The 22,357-nt window shown below is 41.1% G+C and overlaps 2 protein-coding genes across 5 annotated transcripts in view; one reads left to right on the top strand and one right to left on the bottom strand.

The window, feature by feature from the left end:
- Positions 1-5,754: 5,754 nt before the first annotated feature.
- Ndufb1 (NADH:ubiquinone oxidoreductase subunit B1) lies at positions 5,755-13,278 on the bottom strand. 2 transcript variants are annotated; one of them, XM_057782342.1, is made up of 3 exons: positions 13,146-13,278; positions 7,450-7,594; positions 5,755-5,861 (listed from the first exon to the last, which is right to left on the bottom strand). In XM_057782342.1, exons 2-3 carry the CDS (start codon positions 7,584-7,586, stop codon positions 5,825-5,827), a joined length of 174 nt encoding a protein of 57 aa, XP_057638325.1. In that variant the 5' UTR covers positions 7,587-7,594; positions 13,146-13,278; the 3' UTR covers positions 5,755-5,824. The 2 variants fall into 2 exon arrangements, with proteins under 2 accessions (XP_057638325.1, XP_057638326.1); XM_057782343.1 differs by having other exon boundaries at positions 7,450-7,591; positions 13,146-13,223.
- Positions 13,256-22,357, top strand: part of Cpsf2 (cleavage and polyadenylation specific factor 2) — a 28,943-nt gene continuing 19,841 nt past the window's right edge. The window contains exons 1-5 of one of the 3 annotated variants that reach the window (XM_057782339.1): positions 13,256-13,383; positions 18,798-18,979; positions 20,113-20,272; positions 20,352-20,457; positions 21,877-22,006. In XM_057782339.1, the coding sequence (XP_057638322.1) occupies positions 18,831-18,979; positions 20,113-20,272; positions 20,352-20,457; positions 21,877-22,006 (545 nt within the window). In that variant the 5' untranslated portion in view covers positions 13,256-13,383; positions 18,798-18,830. Of the gene's footprint in view, positions 13,384-13,467; positions 13,625-18,797; positions 18,980-20,112; positions 20,273-20,351; positions 20,458-21,876; positions 22,007-22,357 lie in introns of those variants that run through there. The other 2 variants (XM_057782340.1, XM_057782338.1) reach the window with 2 other exon arrangements.

Below are 22,357 nucleotides of genomic sequence, written 5' to 3'. Positions count from 1 at the left end.
CTCCTGGTAGAAAACGCAAATGATGTTTTCTAGTATTTTTTAAGATACAATTGTTCAAGTGAATAAATGAAGCTTGCTGCTATAAATACCTGCACTGGATAAATCATCATCAGAGATTTGATCAATTATTGATCAATTATGGAGGCTGTGAAGTCCATGGTAAAGGCTAGAGAAGACCACAAATCTTGGGTTTTTTCATTGATGGTGTCTTTTGTGTGTCCTGGTGTGGCAGAGGAGCAAAGGGGACAAACAAGCTCCCTTCATCCTCCTTTATAAGTATAGGGCCCAGGATGCACAGCTGCTATAGCAGGTTCCAACCAAAAGCCATAAGCTGGCGCCGCCCAGGAACAGGCCATCCAAAGGAAATTACTAACATTTCAACCACCTGCCAGCACACACCCATTGCTTTTCACCAGGACACCCCTAGACAAATGTCAGCTAATCAGGGATCCTGAACCTTAGAAATCCCTCACCTCTACTTTGCTTCTATGAAAACCCAACCCCAACTAAGCTCAAGGCTCTCCGATTACTCCAAAACCAATATGTTGGATACACGGAGAGTCCGAGTTTGTAAACTTGTGTAAGAATAAAGGCTCTTTGCCTTTACATACGGTACTCAGTCTCCTAGTTGTTTTGGGGGGAAGTCTGTGATCTGGGCATAAGACATTTTGCTATTTAAAGGATAACTGAAGGGCTGGAGAGATGGCTCCATGGTTAAGTGCACTTGCTTCTCTCATAAAGGACAGCTCTACTGTCCTGTCCAGGACGCAGCCAAAGCCCCTCCTCACAATACTAATACATCTTGCAACGCGTGAACTTTGTGGGTGACAAGACTCAGGTGATGGCACCAAGAGCTGAGGCTCGTTTGATCCCCTTCCTGTAACTGTTGACTTTTCTCCTCACTCCAGTCTTCACATACCCCACACCCTCTCTCTTGCTTATCTTGCCACTGCTTAGTTCAAAACTTCTTGATCTCTTGTGTGGTGCGGTCCTCAGAACTATGAACTGATCCCACCTTAATATGTCCAGTTCATGGCATTGCCAGTGACCTTTCAAAAATACAGATCTCACCAACTTTTCTTTTATTGAACAAATAACAGTGTTGCTATGCCCTGCACTGAAGCCACTGCCATGCAAGACAGTCTCACTTTTTTTTTTTTCCCCAAATGGGGTTTCTAGGGCAGATTTGCCTTGAACTTGCTATGCAGCCAAGAATGACGTTGAACTTTTTCACCTCTGATAGTGCTGGGATTACAGGTGTGGACCACCATGCCTGGCTTATGTGGTGCTAGAAATGGAACCCAGGGCTTTGTTCATTCTTGGCAAGCTCTTTACTAACCAAACTACATCTTCAATCCATCTCACCACCTTAGAACTTAGATAAGGAGATATTCTCACTCACATCATCACATAAGTCTTCCCATTGTGCTTATTCTCCATATTGCTGCCTTCAAACCACCCTTTGTGATTTTTTGTGTGTGTCTTTCTGAATTCCTTTCTTCCAGTCATAATAGTTTGCTTGCTTCTGGAGAGTTGGGAGGGAAAGCTGTGCTATCAGTACCCCTTGTACATGTCTGCATGAAGCACCCACTATACCATACTAGGATTGTCACTGTATATGCTACTAAATTTAGCTCTGAAGTCAAAAGAGCATGCTTATTTATTATTATGGTTTGGTGCAGAACAGTGAATACAGATTCTTTTTGAATGATTGCTACAAAGCATCACAATAATTTAGTGAGATAAAGACCTTTTTGTCAAGTCAGAATAACCATATAGGTCTGGAGAGATGTCTCAGTGTTTAAGCACATTTATTTTTCTTTGGGAGTATTTGAATGGGTCCCTGCACTCACAACGTGACTCACAGCTGTTTTTAACTCCAGTTCCAGGGATCCAGGACCTTCTTCCAACCACTATAGGCATCAGGCATGCATGCAAGTTGCTCACATACATACATGCAGACAAAACATATTTAAAATGAATAAAACTAACTTTAAAAAAGAATAACCATGGCTAGGCGGAAGTGGCGCACGCCTTTAATCCCAGCACTCGGGAGGCAGAGGCAGGCAGATCTCTGTGAGTTCGAGGCCAGCCTGGTCTACAAGAGCTAGTTCCAGGACAGGAACCAAAAAGCTACGGAGAAACCCTGTCTCGAAAAAATCCAAAAACAAACAAACAAACAAAACAAAAAACAAAACCAAAAAAAAAAACAAAACAAAAAGAACAACCATGTAGATACACTTTGATATGTTCTTTGTTACTGTGGACACCTCTGTTGTGGTATGATACTCTTGTACCCTGTAAAGATTTGTCACTTGTATTGATTTAATAAAAATGATTGGCCAGTCGCCAGGCAGGAAGTATAGGCAGAATGACCAAATTAGAATTCTGGGAAGAGGAAAGGCTCAGTTTGCAGTCAGCAGCCAGCCAAAGAGGAAGCAAGATGAGAATGCCTTGTTAAGTAAGGTACCAAGCCATGTTGCTAGACATAGATGAGAATTATGGGTTAATTTAAGTTGTAAGAGCTAGTTATTAATAAACCTGAACTAATAGGCCAACCAATTTATAATTAATATAAGCTTCTGTGTGTTTTGCTGGGACTGAACGACTGCAGAACTGGGCAGGACAGAAACTTCTGTCTACATACTTCAAATTCAATATTCACTGAGTTTGTGTTTCAAGCGAGACTGTACAAAATATTTCCATCTTCTTGAGTATTGTACCTTTTAACTGGCATTAATTTTATTGTCTCAGACCAAATAGTTTAATAAATGTCTACCATTAAAAATTTTACACAACAGTCTCCTGTGTTCTGGTAAGAATCAGTGGTAACTAAGTAGTAGACTCATTATAGTCATAGTTTTCACTTTCTTACCCATTTTGCAGGTTTTTTTCTTGTGTGTGTGTGTGGTGTGTGTGTTTTGCTTTTGGTTTTTCGAGGCAGGGCTTTTCTGTGTAACTTTGGTGCCTGTCCTGGAATTTGTACAGTAGACCAGGCTGGCCTCAAACTCACGGAAATCCACCTGCCTCTTCCTCCCAAGTGCTGGGATTGAAGCATGCTCCATCACAGCCCAGCATTGTTTTTTAATACAGGAATAATAAAAAATAGAAACAACCCCGTGTCTAACACCAGGTAAATGAATAAGCAATGTGGTCTTGGCAACAACTTGTATGGGACATACAGCTTGTTTTGAACTTTCTATGTATCCTTCAAGTGCTGGCAATAAGGTACAAGTGCTGAAATAGATCAAAGAAAAGAAACAAAACCTAATGTTACTGGTGAGTGCTTCCCCCACCCTCTGGAGACAGGTCTTGCTATGCAGTCCTGACTGCACTGGAACTTGCTATGTAAACTCAAAACTCAAGAGACCATCTGACTCTACCACCCAAGTGTGATAGCACACCTGGCCATGTGTGCTGTTTTTTTAGTCTGGTCAAAAAATATTATGCCCCTATGATATACTTAAATGCTAGTTTCTTAAAGTATTATTTATGAATTCATTTTTATATATTAATGTTAAGGGGGTATTTTTAAGCCTTATTTCTCTAGTGTTCTTTTATAATCTTCCAAGTGGTCAGTACTATAAGGGTTTTTTTTGTCTTTATAGTTTTATTGAGGGATAGATGTCATATTGTACTTCAAAATATTTTTATTAGTTTTGTGAGTTGGGCATCTTTAAATACTACTGTCAATCATATTTCACCCATTTTAGGTCATTAGTATTTTTTATATAATCCATATATATTCTTGTACTTAATCACTATTTTATCCCACCTGTGATCAGGTTTTCACTCTTACCCATTTTTTGCACCTTTTTTTAAAAAAAAAAAATACAGGAATAATAAAAAGTAGAAGCATTGAGTGTCTAACATCTGGTGACTGGATAAACAATGTGGTCCATCCATATGTTAGTATTTTCTCTGAAGAAGTGGAACATTCCCTCCTGGAGAGGAAAGGGAAGCAGCTCATGAAACTGCAGAGACAAAGTTTTCAAGACTCACCAGCCTTTCCCCAAGGTTCTACATGCCAAAAATGAGTTGCCAGGAGAGGGCTTTTCAGTGGGGCCACCTATAGGTTGAACAGGGAACCCCAAAGACGCAGCTTTTTTGAGTTGTTGCCTGTGCCAGGGTGGGCTTTTTAGTGTTTTAGCTGCTTTGGAGTCACCCATTCTTCTCAAGTGACTCCAGTAAGCTTAATGTCCACCAGGCTACACCTGGATAGAATCATGTCTGTAGCGTATTGTCAGTGCCCCTGCGTGGGGAGAATAAGTTCACATTTTCCCAGGAAATCACACAGCACCATACAAGGAGCATTTGGTCATTAGACAAGTGAAACACTGGCACACACTGTAACCCAGAACCTAAAGCAAAGCAGAAACCCTGTGTAGGGAATCCACACAGGCCGTGTCAGATGAGCAGTCATCTGAACTACCTAGAATGGGCTCTACCACTGTGGGGCTGTACCACCGCCAAGAGAGCACAAGTCTTAAGTTTTGATTAAGTATAATTCACTGATCTTTGAAAAACAATACTGTGTGTTTTGTTTAGGAAATCATTGCCAAATCTAAGGCTTCTTAATTTTTAATGATTTTACCAAACAAAACCCTAGTACTGTCCTTTAGAGTTCCCTGGAAGCACACTTTCTGTAACAAGATATTTGAGGCCAGACAACTTTTAATAGAGGTTCATTTTTGCTCAGGATTCTGAAGTTGCAACGTCAAGCAAGGGACACACTCAGTGTTTACCTTCTTGTTGCCAGTTCTGAGGTGGTGTAAGGTATCACAAGACAAGAGATACAGCTCTCATAAAACCACCAGGAATTCAATTACAGATGCAGTTCCCTGTGATGCACAGTCTAGTCCTAATCACTTGTCAGAAGCTCTACTTCTATGCACTGTTATTCTAAGATGTCCCCATTGTTTTAATGGTTCACAAAGACATCAAACTTGGACACATGGATGATGTGGGATTCCCCTCTGTATGCTATGTTTTATTACCACTGGTTATTAAAGAAGCTCTTTCGGCCAATAGCTTAGTAAAGTCAGGCAGGAAATCCGAACAGAGATACAGAGAGAAAGTAGGTGGAGCAGAGAGATGCCAGGGAAACAAATGAGCAGTCTCATCCTACAAAACGGTGTGCCAATGTGCGCCACTGCGTCTACAGAAAACCCGAGACAGTCTGGGAAGGAATTCTAGACACAAAAGAACAGAGTTGAGCACAGCTTCTTGGTAGCAGCCTATTTTGAGATAGGCTCTGTTTGCTGGCGGTGAGCAGAGGCGCTGCTCCTTTAAGCAGCAGTCTCCACCTACACACGAACTCCTGGGGGACGCTGAAACCATAGCATGTTTGGAAAATGTTTGGAAAAAAAAACAGTAGTTATGACTTCATAGTACTGTAATCCAAAGAGAGAAACAGAAAATTAAATGCTAAGAATAAATAGGATACCTATGTAAAAAACATGCTCAATTATAGTTTTTGATTTTTTTTGAGCCATGGTCTACACACACACACACACACACACACACACACATCCTTAGTGATCTAGAACTTACTATGTAAATCAAGTTGATGTTGCATTTGCAGCAATCTTTCAGCTTCCTCATAAATGCCAAGAGTACAGGCTTGTACCACCACACCTGGCCTCAAAAGTCATTTTTTAAGTCAAATTGTGCCTGATAATGGAAGGTTACCTCAATAAAATACAAAAGATATAATAAAAAGTGTAAAAAGAATTACACTTTAAATTCTTCCAATTAAATAATAAATGTTTTATTTCTTCAATGACTTTTAAAATGTGAACATTCTGAGATTTAGCCTCAGGCTTTACTTCCAAGTAACTTCTTCATTGGGCCTCAGTTCCCTGTGTGAAAAGAAGGAAAGGAAAAACAGTAAACCATCTTAAAAATATTAAAATTTTATTTTATGAGTATATGTGTGCCTTCAAGTATATATATGCACCATGTGTGTGCAGGTGTCCTAGCATGCCAGGAGAGGGCACTGGATTCCCTGGAACTGGAGTTAGGTAGTTGTAAGTAACCACGTGGGTACAGGAACCAACCTGGGTCCTCTTGAAGAGCAGCAAATGCTGTTAACCACTGAGCCATCTCTCCAGCCACCATGTAAATATTCTTTTTATGAGAGGGCCAGAAGTTTATATTTGTTTACATTCTATCAAATTGGCTTATTTACATTTACATTAGATTCATCATAAACATTCATTCAGTTCTCCCATAAACTTTTACTGTCTCTTCCCCAGCTCAAAGAACAGTAATCTCTTGATTTACAAAGTACTCTCTTCTGAGTACACTTAATTGTTTCTGGATCCTTTGTAGCTCATTTCATCTTTCTTGAAATACCAGTCTTGTGAACCACACCTGCATAGTGACACTGGATGCTACTTAAGTCTTTTTACCCCTTGAGCTTCCAATCCAGATAGCTCTATCCACTGGCAGATACTACCTGGTCTGGTTAGGCACACCGTAGGCCCAGGTAGCTGCTGGGTGTTACCATTCAGTCACCATATGCAAAGCTCTCAAGCAGTGATGCCAAACCATTACCATTTATTTCAGCTATATCATGACTTAAGACATACATGATATACAATAACATATAATGAAAGCACATAATAGGTTTTGGGGAGCTGGCTTAAGTTTTGTTTCTACGCTAAAATATTCTACCCTAAAATGGGTTTTTTTTTAAATATTTATTTATTTTGTATACAATATTCTTTCTGCATTATGCCTACAGGCCAGAAGAGGGCACCAGACCTCATTACAGATGGTTGTGAGCCACCATGTGGTTGCTGAGAAATGAACTCAGGACCTTTGGAAGAGCAGGCAATGCTCTTAACCTCTGAGCCATCTCTCCAGCCCCTCTACACTAAAATTTTGACTTTGTAGAAGGGGGGCACCACGAGGGGAGACCTCAAGGAAAAGGGTAACAATAAAGGGTAATGAAAATTAGAAAAGATAAAATATTGCATGTTTTCTAGCATGCAAAAATTTAGATTTAAATACAAATGACATGTGGGAGAGGAAGGGGACCAGTGAGAGGGGGCGAAAAGTACAAAGATATGCATAATGAGGCTCGGTGGTTGAGTGCTTGTTGCTCTCACAAAGGACATCCACACTGGGAGACTTACAACTGCCTGTAACTCCATCCAGATCCAGGGAATCCAATGCCCTCTTTTGGCGTCTAAGAGTACCCACACACAACATGTGACACACACATAAAGAAAACCATTTTTAAAGTGACTATGAAAAGATTAATAAAGATTTACATTCCAGAGATAATCATACAGTTTCATACAATAACAAGCCTAAAGTATCCATCACTTGACTGTAAAAAAACAGAAACAAAACAAAACACAAAAAACAACACCAATTTTTTTTTTTTTTTTTTATCTCTGGAAAAAAGAGCCCAAACTCCCCAGAACTATGTGAACTAACCTCCGAAATAGCATACTCTTATTCCGGAAGGCAGTTAGCTTTTCGTCATCCCTCCTGTCTAGATAGCATCCAAAGACAAATCCCATAGGGACAAGTATATGAACCCAGTGTTCACGTACAAGCTGAAGCAAGGTCATCGTGGCTGCTAAAACAGAGGGGAAAAAATGATTATACAACTGCTTTGAAATATTGAAAGGTGGATAGGGATCACTAGGTGCTGGGAACAATATACCTTAGGAATGGGGACAAGAGCGGAAGAAGGATGGATATAACCCATGCACGCTACAAGAATGGGGATCCCTTTAATATGTACAAGTAGTATGCTAGTCAATAATTGCCCTTTGGTTTGGAGGGTTTGTTGTTTTTTGAGACAGACTCAACCTTGCTACAGTTACATTCTGGAACCTACTGTGTAGACTAGGCTGACCTTGAGCCTGCCGCAGACGTTCCGCCTCTGCCTTCCTAGTGCTGAGATTACAGGTGTAAGCTACCACACCTGGCTTAAAACAAATCATTTTTTAAATTGCTTCTGAAATAGGAAGACAGCTGTGGGCATGCCATGTTAAAAGCATACCTCTTTAAGTTTGCTTGACATCAGAATGCAATTAAAACCTAGATTAGGCGGTAACGGTTAGTATAAGGTTCACTGTACTTGGGCCAGTGTGATGCATTGTGTGAAGGTGCTTACTGCCAAGCCTGGCTGAGACTGATCCCAGAACCCAGAAACATGGTTGAGGGAGAGAACCACTTCCACAGGTTATACTCTGACCTCCATGCATGCACACGCACAGAAATAAACCTAATAAAAATTATACTGCATCACACTATTCATGAAATCTTACTTTTTTACTTCATCAGTGATTTGATATGCTATTCATGAAATCTTATTTTTTACTTCATCAGTGATTTGATATGCTATAGAGCCAAAAAATGGAGAATTTAAAAAAATTTTACCTGAAAAAATGAGTATTTGCACTCTTTATGTTGCTTCAGAACTTCCACATAGGTAAAATATTCCTAGATGCTCTCACAATGCAAATACAAAGTTAATACTATTTTACTAGGTTTTGTTTGCTTTTTGGGTTTTGTGTTTTTGTTGTTTGAGACAGGGTTTTTCTGTATGTAGCTCTGACTGTCCTGGAACTCACTCTGTAGACCAGGCTGGCCTTGAAATCAGAGATCCGCCTGCCTCTGCCTCAAGTGCTGGGATTAAAGGTATGTGCCACTACCACCTGGCTAGACTTTTTGAGTAAAGATAAATTTATTAAAAGCTATTTTTTTAAGAATTAAAAAAATAATTGACAAGAACATAATGTCACAAGATCAGAAAATTAAATGACTATAAAAGATAAAAAGAGGAGAAAATTTTTTGTTTTGTTTTTCGAGAGAAGGTTTCTCTATAGCTTTGGAGCCTGTCCTGGAACTAGCCCTTGTATACCAGGCTGGCCTCAAACTCACAGAGATCTGTCTGCCTCTGCCTCCCGAGTATTGCGATTAAAGGTGTGTGCCACCAAGGCCTGGCGAACATGCAGTAACTCTTATCCTCATTTTATACGGTATAAAAACAGCTTAACTCGGGACTGGAGAGATGGATCAGTGGTTAACGTACTTGTTCATACAGAGGATGCAGGTTCTGTTCCCAGGACACACATGCAAACTCACAACCATCCATAACTCCAGTTTCAGGGGGTCCAATGACCTCTTTTCACATCCAAGGACACTAGGCTCAAATGTGGTGTACACACAAACATGCAGACAAAACATGCAAAAATAAAATACACTAAAAAAAAACAACGGCTTAACTCAAGTAGCTATTAATAACAAGCTACTATTCCAATTCAGCAAACTCCAAACAATGCCTCCTGTGTCACAGCACACTTTCTCTCCTTGAGTTGATATTTCTCTTTAGCTTTGAACCTTTCCAATGGGCAGTGTTCTAGGAATCAAGTAAAAAATAACAAATGTGTGCTGAATTCAATAAAAACACCACTGAACTGCCAATTTTCTGTTAAGATTTGTATACACAGATGGAACAAAAACACATTCACATGCGAATGAACACATCACGTACAGTGTCTGAGAGGACACGACAGCCCTAGGAGAAGCAATACATTGCTGCTAGAAGTGCTCAGCATAGCCGCTGTTTGTCTTATGTAGATTCCATTCCTGCTTCATCTCCTGATATTGGTCTCTATATTAACACAATTCTGTTTGTCAGATTATAAGAACCTAGTACCTAAAGTCAGTGTTAGACGATAATCATGAAGTTAAACATTGCAGTTACTATATAGTTCAAAAATATGTAATATTCCTTATAGCAAATTCCAGTTTGAACATCACTGATTTTCTAGATCAGTTATGATGTAGCACGTGAGAAGAATATATATTTACAACTTGTCCATCTGTTTTATATTGTAGTCTGTTGCTTAGCACAGCTGAAATTCTCAACCTGAACTACACATCAGAACCACCTGGGGAGTCTTTTTGAACCAGGGAATCTTTGGCCTTACCTCCAGGATGAGACTGGAATAGCAGAGCCATTCCTACTGGCATTCTAAGAGATGGCTTTGGTCTGGCTCCATTCGGAAGAAAGATGAGCTAGGACTATGGGGCTCTTGCCACATAAAGGCTCTTACAGACTCCAGAACAACTCACCCACTGATTTGGATACAAATGCTTCTTGGAGATATAAAAGTAAAGCCAATCTTACTTTATTTCCAAGAAGACAGTGGTTCTCTTCGCCTTTATTAAGTAGCATAGCATATTTAAAGTAGTTCTTGAATGCTAACCAAGGACTCACCAAGTGAACTGTTTACCTGCTTTGTAAACCTGAGCCAGTCAAGAATGGAGATGATAATAAGGTGACGTTACTTTAAAAGCACTTAACTACAAAATACTAGACAAATGCCGGGCGATGGTGGCGCACGCCTTTAATCCCAGCACTCGGGAGGCAGAGGCAGGCGGATCTCTGTGAGTTCGAGACCAGCCTGGTCTACAAGAGCTAGTCCCAGGACAGGCTCCAAAGCCACAGAGAAACCCTGTCTCGAAAAACCCAAAAAAAAAAAAAAAAAACAAAAAACTAGACAATGTTTATATTCATGAGACTGTGTTCAAGTTCAGTAAACTCAGTGGTCACCTACACTTCCCATGCTTAATTGAAAGTTGTCCTCTAACCTCTGCACCACCATGTCACCACCTGCGGCATGAAGGCGCACACACACACACACAAACACTTGCATGCGCACACACACAAATATTAAGTGTTAGCCTTATCGTTTATACAGCTGTTGGACATTATTTTGTATTAATGAGTACTTGCTGATTCCCAGCTCAGAACAGTTTAAAATAAGCTCAGCCACCTGTAGGCTACGAGACATTACTACTGGTATTCTAAGAAACGGGCTTGGCCTGGCTCTATTTAGAAGAGACGAGATACGCTGTGGGGTCTTGCCACATACCGGCTCTTACAGACTCCAGATGTAATGACAGTGAAGCTAAGAAAAGGGTTCTTTATAGAATCCATGGTTGGATTCGATCACCTTGAAGGAATATCCATAGAGATAATGACAAATCTTAGTCCTAGAGAGGCGTCTCATATTACAGCGGTACAGTATACAGTCAACGGGCTTGGGGAGCAGTGCAGTGAATACTATCTGTGTGGATGGTTTCCTGCAGGTAGATGAGCCGGGAGGGCAAAGATGGACATCTGAGTCAGAATGAGGAAGAGGGGAAGTAGAGGAAGGAGCTAGGCCATGGGCCCAAATCCTTAGAGCTTCATCCAGTGTAGACACAGGTGGTAAGGACCTGGACAAGCTTCACTGGGCAAATCTAGATTTTGGGTGAGCTAAGAATTTTATCAAGGGGACAGGGCCAGTTAACTATTTTAAGGAATATATTCCTGGCTGGTACTTAAGGAGAACACTATATTAATCATCACCTTTTACGTATTTAGATTTATTTTTATATTAATTTTTTTTTTAAAGTGTGTGTGTGCATGCACATAAGTACAGCTGCCTGAGAAGGCCAGAGTCAGAACCCTTTGGAGATGGAGCAGTGAGCCACCCAAAATAGGTGCTAGGAATCAAGCTCGGGTCCTCTGGAAAAGCAATAAGCACCGAGCCATTTCTCTAGCCCTATGAGGGCCCATAAAAAGAATTTTGTTTTTATTTCAGAATTTGAAGTAACTGTAGTATTTTGGGGGGATTGTTTTGTTTTGATTTTCTAAACAGGGTTTCCCTGTGGACCACTGGCTATCCTGAAACTCTGTAGACCAGGCTGGCCTTGAACTCACAGAGATCTACCTGCCTCTGCCTTCTGAATGCTGGGATTAAAAGCGGGCACACCATAGTATTTTAACAAAAAGAACTGGGTTTCATGTTAGGACATTAAGGAGTCTTATGTCTTTTCCTCCTGTGGGGAGGGAGAGGAAGGAGGAAGGAGGAAGCTAGGGGTTGCACTTGGCTTTCTCTGTAAAGCACACGCTTCAATACAGAACTGCACACTCAACCCTGGCCATGTATCTTTTAATATTAAAGTGCTCTTTTTTTTTTTTTTGCAAGCTTCTAACGAGCTGAATCTTTTTTTTTTTTTTTTTGAGACAGTTACTGTATGGCATTGTACCCCTCCCCGCCTCATCCTCACAAATAGTTGGAATTACAGATGTGGGCCACTTGTAAGAGGTGTTTCTGCCTAATCACTAAATCATATAATCCTTACCACAGCACTGCAGGTTTGTTAAGTAACAATGTCTCAATGCAGTGGACATTAAGTTTTTTTTTCAGATGAAGAAATCCAAGTTCAACTATGGTCAAGTAACTTGCTTTAGATTACAGAGTGAAGAGTCAGGATTAGCATAATACCCAGCCAATCTTTACCCCGACACGACTTAAACTCTGTGTACTATTGTCTCCATGTATATACAAAGATAAACATTTAAATAACTTTTTTTTTTTTTTTTTTTTGGCAGAGCCTCGCTGTGTAGCCTAGAACTCAATATGTACACCAAGCTAGTTTCAAACTCACGAGCATGCACCTGCCTCTGCCTCTTTGGCACTGGGATTAAAGGCGTGCGTCACCACACCTAGCATTTGTTTGTTTTTAAAAGAAACAAACAACAACAAAAAGCCCACATTTTCTCTGTATTTTTCTCTAACACAATTTTCTTTACCCTTCCAAGAATAAAACAGAAACCAGTGTCTTATTTTGGTGAGTCCACTCCGGACTCATAGACATTTTAAGAGATATACCATGTATCTAACTGGATCCCACAGTTCCTTATAAACACTGCTCACAAAGTGTCGCCTAAGCCATGGAAAACAGTGCTAAATGCGTAGAGCGATGGCACCCTTGAGATCGTGACGTACACAAGCCGGAAACTAAGCATAAAGTCGTGTTTTTAAAAGACAAATGGGTTTCCTATTTAGGAATGTGAAGTTGGGCGAGGAGGCAGGTATCTGGGCCTGTGCAAATGTGCGCTGCTTCTGGTTGGGAGCAACGGTCCCTGCTGTGCCCTCTGCAGTCCCGGCGGTCCCCAAAGACGCTTGGGATAAGGCTCAGAGCACCCTTGGTAAGCGGTGTGCAGCGGGCAGCCAGTAATGGTCCCCCGGGGGCAACCCTGGTTTCCCTCCACGCGAGCCTTCCCAGGACGCTCCCTCCTGCACCACCGCGACGGGTCACACCCGGGCCCCCAGACCCACCTGCAGCCGGTGCCGAGCACGACCCACGACCAAGGGCAGCGGTAGGCAGCTAGGCCACCAGCGCCAGCGGAAGCGGGGACCTCAGGAGCTACCACTCCCCGCGCCAGCCCCGAGGAGAGGGGTGGCGACGTCAAGTCAACGCCTCTCTGTCTTCTCACGAGCGATTCCTCTGATTTTTAAGCTTTCATATACTCACGAGAGGTTCTGAATAAAACTTGGATCGACGCTGAGAAGACTGGTGAGCTTCTGCGCTGTCGTCTTCCCCAACCCGGTCCCCCGCCACCCCCACAGATGGTGTCGCCCGGGTCGTCCCCGCCTCAGCCGCTCGCCTCAGGCCCAAGATGGCGGCCACCACACAGGGGCTCCTGCCGGTCGCTCTCCGCCGCTGAGCGCGCGCCTGCTCTGCTCGCTCTAGAACCTGCGTTTTACTGGGGGTTGGGAAGGGCGGTGGACGGTGCTGGGGGAGCACGACCAGGCAGGTGAGGACGGGAAAAAGAAAGGAGCCTTCGGGTCTGGGTGGAGGTCCTCGGGGGACTGGGTTCCTGCACCGGCCCGGTGTCTCCCTGACGCGCTCCCGCGGTTTCGGTTGTGACCGTCTCCGTGGTTCCTGGAATAAGCGTTCCGCGAGGGGGAAAAAAAGTGAATTTCCACGGGTCGAAACCTCGGGATGTTTGTAACGCTCCTATGGGTCCTCCCTCTGACCTTCCATCGTGTTGGAGCTAAGAGTCTAGCCGAGTCCAGCCTGGGCTCCTTGCCGTGGTGCCGCGGTACCCGCAAGCCTTCCCTACCCTTCTTGGGTTCAGAGACACGAGGCCAGGTGTCCTCTTCGCTCCTTAACTTCAAAGACCCTTGAGATGTTTATGCCTCACCTTGTTAGAATTGTTGCTCGCAGTGCTTCCACGGCCATTGTGTTTCCCGAGACCTTATTCTTATTTTCCTTGTTTATATACTTTTCAGGAAACCAGACGTCAGGCGCTCTAACCCCAATAATCTTCCTGTCACCGGGAGAGTTTAAGCCACTATCTATGCCTACCCTCCAACCTTTAATGTACAATTCCCTTGCGTGTTTCAAAGCCCTTCTTTACCTGAACCACTAAGGAGAGACTTCTCCCACTCTCTAAGCCCCAGGACTAGTCCAGACCCATCTTTGTTCTTGGATTTTGCATACTTCTCATTGGTTGGCCTCAACAGGCACGATCATGCTTGAGAAAGCAAGTATATATTTGGGATAAAGCAGAGAAAGTCAAAATCACTACCCTGGAGGAGTTTCACTGCTTTCTGCTTGCGTTTATTTATATTGCTGTGAGTTGTGAGTGCTGTGCTTGGTTTGGGTGAGGTGAAGAGGACCACTTTTAGACATTCGGCATCCGTTCTGCACGTATTTTTTGTGTCTCCTTTGTGCTAAGTAATCAAGCAATCAGCTTTACCTAGGGACAGTGAAAAAGCTACACCTGAGCTGGAGCAAAAGTAGTTTGCTAAACCCGGGAAAACAAAGTCACTCCTGGATGCAGAACCAGGATTAAAAACTTGAGAAGGTTGGGCATTGTTAAGGGAGATTTAAAAAAAAAAAAAAAAAAAAAAAACCTGCAAGAGTGGTTAGCGAAAACTGAAGGTGAGAATTGAAGGTTGAGGACAGCTTGTGAGGGGCCTTGATTTCCACTTTGGGTTGTATTCAGGTAACCGGAAGCCAAGCCCCTGCATACTTGGGGGGGTGGACATAAGGGTATGGAGGATCAACTTGAGGCTAGAAAACTAGATGAGATTGCAGTCATTCAGGTAAGGCAGCAAGCACCTCCACTGAGGCAGAAAGACCAAGAGAAATGAAGTAAATGCTGCACAGTGGTCCAGCTAGTGAGAACTGATTTGCTGGTGGGGGTGGCTAGTTGTTAGTTGGGGAGACTCAATGCTTGGTGATACCTTTAAAATCCAGTCTGAGACATGTACCTAAAAACAAGGTGGTGCCAACTTTGCTCGTTAGCAGTGGCAAAAACACAATAATTCCCCAGTCTAAAGTATTGATTTTGGAGTATAGACCTCTGCTATTACAGTAACCACTAGCCACATGCAATATTGAGCTCTTGAAATGAGGCGGGTTTGAACAGAGATGTCCTGGAATTTGAAGACAGTACAAAGACGATGGACACTGACTCATTAAGTGACCACATGTTGAAATGATGATTCGGACACTGTTAAATAAAAAATTAGGCTTTTTAAAAAACTTAACTTCTTTATTTTTAAATGTGGCTATGAAAAATTTTAGATTACATCTATGGCTCGAATTATTTTAGTCTAATGATGGGAGAGGGATGAGTAAGGGGGTAAAATTTGATCTAGACCCTGAGAGAAGAATAAACTAATGTCAAGGCAACGTCCTGATGACGCCTCACCCCACATGCCGGTAATAACACTCTGTTATTTATCTTTATCTTCCCCCCCTCAGCCAATATGACATTTTTAAGTTTTTTTTTTTAATTTTAAACTTTGTGTGCACGCGCGCGCACACACACACACACACACACACACGCACGCGCGCGCGCGCGTACCACAGCACACAGATGAAGGTCAGAGACAGCTTGCTGGAGTAGATGCTCTCCTTCTACCATTTGGGTACAAGGGATTGAACTCAGGTTCACGTTAACCACTAAGCTATCTTGCCATCTCTGCCTTCAAGGACTTTTGAGCAAGGGGTAATGTGTGTAGGGATGTTTTAGATGAATCTGACCATTTAAAAAAAAAGCTACAGGGAAAGAAATGGAGAAAGCCTGACCTTGGGGTTTTGACAGGAGGAACAGAAAAGGGATGGTCTATGTGCGAGGTGTTCAGAGGGAGAAAACTTAGAATTGAGAGGGGACAAATTGATATTTCCCAGAGAAATAAAGGGAAGGCCTTCAGCTGTGGCTCCTTAGCGAAAAACTAATGAATTGATAAAGAAATACGAAAATACAGTCAGGACAAAAGACGAGAATCAGCGAAGTGGAGAGAAGAGTTTAGGAATCTAATTAAGTACTCTCCCTTTTCTGTCTGCGTCCGTTAGTGTTCAGTCATGCACGTCGCCTGTTTTCCTCCAGTACAGAGTTGCCTCTGTCGTGCCTTCTTCCTGTTAATGAATTTTTAAATTAAATTTATTATTGCCTGTGGAACTAGATTCAAGGTATCCAGGGCCCATCAGCTGGGCCTGTCCTGCACATTAGGCCAGTCTGTGTTTCTGTGTAAGCATGGCAGGCTGAGTTCTTGCCTGACACCTGTCTCTTGCTTTGTGTTTTGTGTCTTAGCTGATGTTATTCCGAACTTTTGAACATCTTTTCTTTTTCTGCCCTGGCCTTATAAATCTTTAATAAGTAATCATAGTTGTTTTTTTTAATATCAGAAGCAATTGAGAATTTTTAAAATTTACTTTCTACACTGTGTATGTAAGCAGTTTACAACCAATTTAAATTGTTTTATTTATATGTTTTATCCCTTTAGTAAATTTAACTCCTTACATTTGTTTCTCTTTTTTAGATTTATTATTTTATTTAATGTTTGTGAGTGTTTTATCTGTATGTATGTGCGTCACGTATGTGTCTGGTGCCTTTGGAGTTTAGGGCTTTGGGTCCTCTAGAACTAGAGTTATGGTTGATTGTGAACCACTGTGTGGGTACCGGGAACTGAACCCAGGTCTCTATGAGAACAGCAAGTGCTTTTCACTGCTGAGTCCTTTCTTCAGTCCCAGTGTTTCCTTTTTAAAATGGAACATATAGGCCCAGTCATGATTGCACATTCCTGGAATCCTAGCATTTGAAAGGCTGAGGCAGAATAAAGAACCTGAGGCCTTTTGGACTATATAGTCCATTCAAGACCAAACTTCATAGTAAGAACTTGTCTCCAAAACAGACAAACAAAAAGCATGTGCTCCTTCTGATCCTAGGGAAAGACAGAGATTAAAACACCATGGTTATAAACAGAAGTAAATTATATTACATTGCCAAGACTTTTTTTTTTTTAAAGATTTATTAGAAAACTTTTCTGAATTTGTATTTTATCATGTCTTTGGCTGAGATATCAGTAGGTAATGAATGCCTGATAAGGATACGTATTTACCATAAGGACCTACATGATACTTTCCATATGTTGAATTCTGGTCTTTCTGTAAAAGTTTTAATGGGAGTTCATTCAGTTATATCTGCAAGCACTTTGTATTTTGAGTTTATAATTAAATAACACTGAGAACTGAAGTATGTTTAAAGAGTTGGGTGTTTAGCTCAGTACTAGAGCACTTGCTTAACATACATGGAACCCCAAGTTTGAGTTCAAGCACTGCCCCCTCCCAAATAGAAACTTTAGGGGAAATAGTGCCTAGATTATCTTCAAAACTGTATTTATAGGCATTTTTATAGAGTAGAAAATTAAGCCAGCCATAGTGCTGCAAGCCTTTAATATTGAGGCAGAGGAATGTAGATCCCTGTGAGTTCAAGACCAGTCTGGTCTATATAGTGAGTTCCAGGACAGCCAGGGCTACATAATAAGACCCTATCTTGAAAACAAACAAACCAAAAGAATAGAAAATGTATTTGTTTATTTCTCATACCTCAGGTAAGTAAATCAGTAAATAAGTAAGTAAATCAGTAAGTAAGTAAATCGGTATTTCAGAGTTTAACTTACTAGAACAGCTACTATGTACTTCTGCTAATTAATACATCAGATGGGTCAAGTCTAGTCAGGTAGATTACCCAGGCCTATGATCCTAGCATTTGGGAAGTGGGGAGGTAAGTAGGAGTATGAGGCGTTTTTTGCTACATAGAGAGGCCATCTACATTGTATGAGACCTTGTCTCAAAAAGATAATAAATAAACCAAAGAGAACTGGAGCTGTTAACTGTAGACCCCACATTACCTGCTGAGCCATCTCACTGGCTTTTACCAGTTTACAACAACACAACACTCATATTAATCTTTCTGGAAAATATATGGTAGGCATCCCCACATACATTGCATTAGGTGTGTGTTGAGTGCCTACTTTGTGTCAGGTTTTGTTTGTGGAATTGCAAACACTGTCAGAATTAATTGCAAACCTTAAGATGTTTTTCAGTTGCTTACAACGCAGCACAAGTGTCAACATTAGCTTCCTGAACAGTATTTGAGTTTCTATGAGTATATACATTTCATGTGTGTGTGTGTGTGTTGAGGATTGTGGGAGAAAGGAGGAGCCATGGTTTTTAATCAGATTCTCAAGAGAGTCCCTGTATTTAATACCTCTTGTATAGAGAAAAAGACAGTCATCGAGCTAGATAGAGGAAAAACAGATTAGCCTTGAAGACTGAGTTCTTAATTTACTACCACTTAATACTGAGCAATACGGTCTAGATAATTACCACATTATTTGGAATCCTCCATTCTCTGTATATGCATATTAATGCTAATGTTTTATTAACTGGAGCCCCTAGGTGAGGAAAAGTTAATTAACTTGCCCTGAATCATGTAGGAGTTGATTGAAATCTCCTACTACACAGCCACCCTGGGGAGGGTGTGAAGGTCTCTGAAAACAAGGTTGTACTTTTAAATATAGCTGTGATGGAAATGCTAGCTTTTAATCAAACTCTGGAATTGAAAAATTGAAATAATTTGCCTATTACGTGGACTGTGCTTTATGCTTAATTTTATTTTTATTTGTAAGCACCTTGTAGGTAACCATTACTGGACCAGAAGGATGACATCTATCATCAAATTAACTACCCTCTCCGGGGTCCAAGAAGAGTCTGCTCTTTGCTATCTTCTCCAGGTTGATGAGTTTAGGTTTTTGTTGGACTGTGGCTGGGATGAACACTTCTCTATGGACATTATTGATTCCCTGAGGAAGTAAGTTACAGTTTGTAGTTCTAGCTTTTATTAAATCAACTTAAAAAACAGGGTGGTGGTGGCGCACACCTTTAATCCCAACCACAGGGAGGCAGAGGCAGGCGGGTCTCTGCGTTCAAGGCCAGCCTGGTCTATAGAGCTAGTTCCAGGACAGGCTCCAAAGCTTTAGAGAAACCCTGTCTTGAAAAAAACAAACAAACAAACAAAAAAACCCAAACCAAACAAACAAGCAAACAAAGCTTAAAAAAAAAAAAAACCAAACCAGATCCTCAACTTTACACTTTATAATGTCATTCTGATGTTATATACTGTTGCTGTCATTTCTTTAGTTTATAGAAAGTTTTATTTATGACAGAAAGCTAAATTGTAATTGTTGTGATTTTAGTTAATAGTAAGTATGTAAAACAGAAAGCTACATTGTAACCATTGTAATTTGCAAAATTTGGATTGGCTGAAAGTTTTGGTTTTGAAATTCAGTAAAGCTCTGTTGTTACTTTGCTAGTGGACCACAGAAAGTGTGCTATTTAATTTTTGGAAAGAACATGAATCTGTCAAAACCTGAAGAAAACTGGTAGGTCCCCGTGAAAGCTGTCCCCAAATGACATTACCTCACTTTCTGTGTCGCCTTAGTCACTGTTGTAACTTAATTCTTTGAATGGTATCCACCTAAATATGCCAGAAAAAAAACAAGACATTTACATTTGCTGCATACTATTAATAAAATAAAAAAAGGAGAACTTGAAGGCCAACCCCCCAAAATCTCCTTTAATCCTGAGGACTTTCCTGGTTAATGATATTTATGACAACTATCACCAAGCTAGAAAACTGAAGCAAAGTCAGTAACAACTATTTGAGCATGTAAGTCTTGTCCCTTTAACAATCTTGTCGATTCCAAGCTGACTTCTTAAGCTTAATAGCATATGTGGTACCCATCCAAGATCAACTTAAATGTGGCGTCTTCATTTTCTCTTGTGCTTTCAATACAATTCTCAGGGGTCATTGTCTTAGCCTTGGGTTTGCTCTTCTGCCTCAGTGTAGCCTCGAGTAGACCCAAGTAAATGGGTGCATCAGGATGGCAGTTCCGCCCTTTCTGCTTCAGAACTGATGAGCTGCCCTCTTGGTTGTGTTCACAGGCATGTTCACCAGATTGATGCGGTGCTCCTGTCTCACCCCGACCCACTCCACCTTGGCGCCCTCCCATTCGCTGTGGGGAAGCTGGGTCTGAACTGTGCCATCTATGCCACCATTCCTGTTTACAAAATGGGGCAGATGTTCATGTATGATCTCTATCAGGTAATTGAAGAAGTTAACAAGAGCGACGTTTATGCTCCATTCATCATCATTTTTAACTTTGAATTATGTTTTTTTTTAGTCTCGCCACAATACAGAAGATTTTACCCTCTTTACATTAGATGATGTGGATGCAGCCTTTGATAAAATCCAGCAGCTAAAATTCTCTCAGATTGTGAACTTGAAAGGTAATGTAGTAAGTTGGTAGACTAATGGAGTGGAAGTTCTGTTTTCTTTTTTCTTTCTTTTTGTTTTGAGTTTTTTAGTTTTTACAGTGCTGGAATCTAACCCAGAGCCTAAAGCATGCTGGGCAAGGAATTCACCCTTAGCTGCGTCCTACCCAGTTTGGAGTAGTGGAGTGAGTTGCCTTCTGAGAGGATTATATTATACAAATTATAGGCATCGTGGTGTGAGAATAAAAATTAGCACTTTCTGCCAGGAGATGGTGGTGCACACCTTTAATCCCAGCACTTGGGAGGCAGAGGCAGGCAGATCTCTATGTTCGAGGCCAGCCTGGTCTACATAGTGAGTTCCAGGATAGCCTGGGCTACAGAGAGGGAACCCTGTCTTGATTGGGGGAAAGGGAGGGACTAGTACGTTCTACCTAAAATTTCCATTTGAATTTCAAAATATTTCAGACTAAATACTAGTGATATGTTAATGGCTTGGTTATCCTCATATTTGGGTAGGAAGCAGTGTAAAATGAAAAAAGCTAATATGTCTGAATCCTCGTAACTTATAGTTAGGTTCAGGAGACAAAATGACTCAGAGCCTTAAATGTAATAACTAAAGCAAATTAAATAGGTAGAAAATGTATTACTTAATAATGTCAAGTATCAAATCTGCAAGAGGGAATCCTGTTACAGGTTTTCTTAAACTTGAACTCTAGCATTAAAAACATGGCACAGTAGCTAGTGTGGTGCTCATGCCTGTAATCACAGTTCTTGGAGGCCTGAGAGAAGGATCCTGAGTTCAAGGCCCATCTAGGATACATAGCAAGTTCAGGCAGCCTAGGCTGTACATAGTAAAACCCTATCTAAAAAATAAAAATTAAAACGCCCAAGAAAAGTGACAGAGCAGCAGTTGATGCTGATTAAACCACAAAATGACGACTAGTGGTATGGTCTTCATAGTATTGCTTGGGTTTAGCTTTTCTGTAGATAAATTCTTCATTATAATGAGGTTTGAGTTGTTATTCCATCAGTTAGGTTAACAGAGGTGGTAACAACTTGGCAATTACCTGTGCAGTACAAATATCAAAACTTAGTCCTGAGGATGTAATGTAGTGGTGTCTGGTATACAAGGGGCCCTGGGCTCAGTCCATGACACTACAGATGCAGCGTACAGCTGAGTAATAGTGTGCCTGCTGTTCGGTCTAGTCTCTAGCCTTGTGTTTGTGAGCTGCACACAATGAAATGAGAAAAATGATTGTCTCTGTTAAGGGAGTAGAGTAGCTGGAGACATGAGAGGGGGTTTCTTTTCGCTGTAAGCATTTTAACATCTGAATTATATGCCAATGAGCATGTTGCTATTAACATAACTTTGAAATACATCTGTCTTTGGGATTGTGAAAAAAATCTGAGTATTGTCATCATTTTGTTATGTAGGCAAAGGACATGGTTTGTCTATCACACCCCTGCCAGCTGGCCATATGATAGGAGGAACAATATGGAAAATAGTCAAAGATGGGGAAGAGGAAATCGTGTATGCCGTTGACTTCAACCACAAGAGGGAGATGTAGGTATATCTAGATACGCGCTGAAGGCAGCACCACCGCTGTTCCATTCCCTGAAGGAAAAATCAGAAGCAACTTTTTAGTTTCTCATCAGAACTCTACAGCAATTTTAAAATGTCAAGTACTAAGTATTTTCATTGTAGATTGACAGGTTCATTATAGGACATAAGGGTTTTAAGCTTTATATGTCAGTATCTATCCTATAATGCAGATATTTCCCTGGAGGTGTTGAAAGTGGATTTTTTATACATTAAATTATATTTTATATGATCTTGACTTACTTTTTGATAGAACTTTGTGATTCTTTTCTTTGGAGGCTGGATAGTAATTGCCATCTAATTTAATGATACTTG

This window comes from Chionomys nivalis, chromosome 10 (genome assembly GCF_950005125.1).
Source record: "Chionomys nivalis chromosome 10, mChiNiv1.1, whole genome shotgun sequence".
NCBI classification, from domain to species: domain Eukaryota; kingdom Metazoa; phylum Chordata; class Mammalia; order Rodentia; family Cricetidae; genus Chionomys; species Chionomys nivalis.
This window is presented reverse-complemented; position numbering and strand designations above follow the sequence as displayed.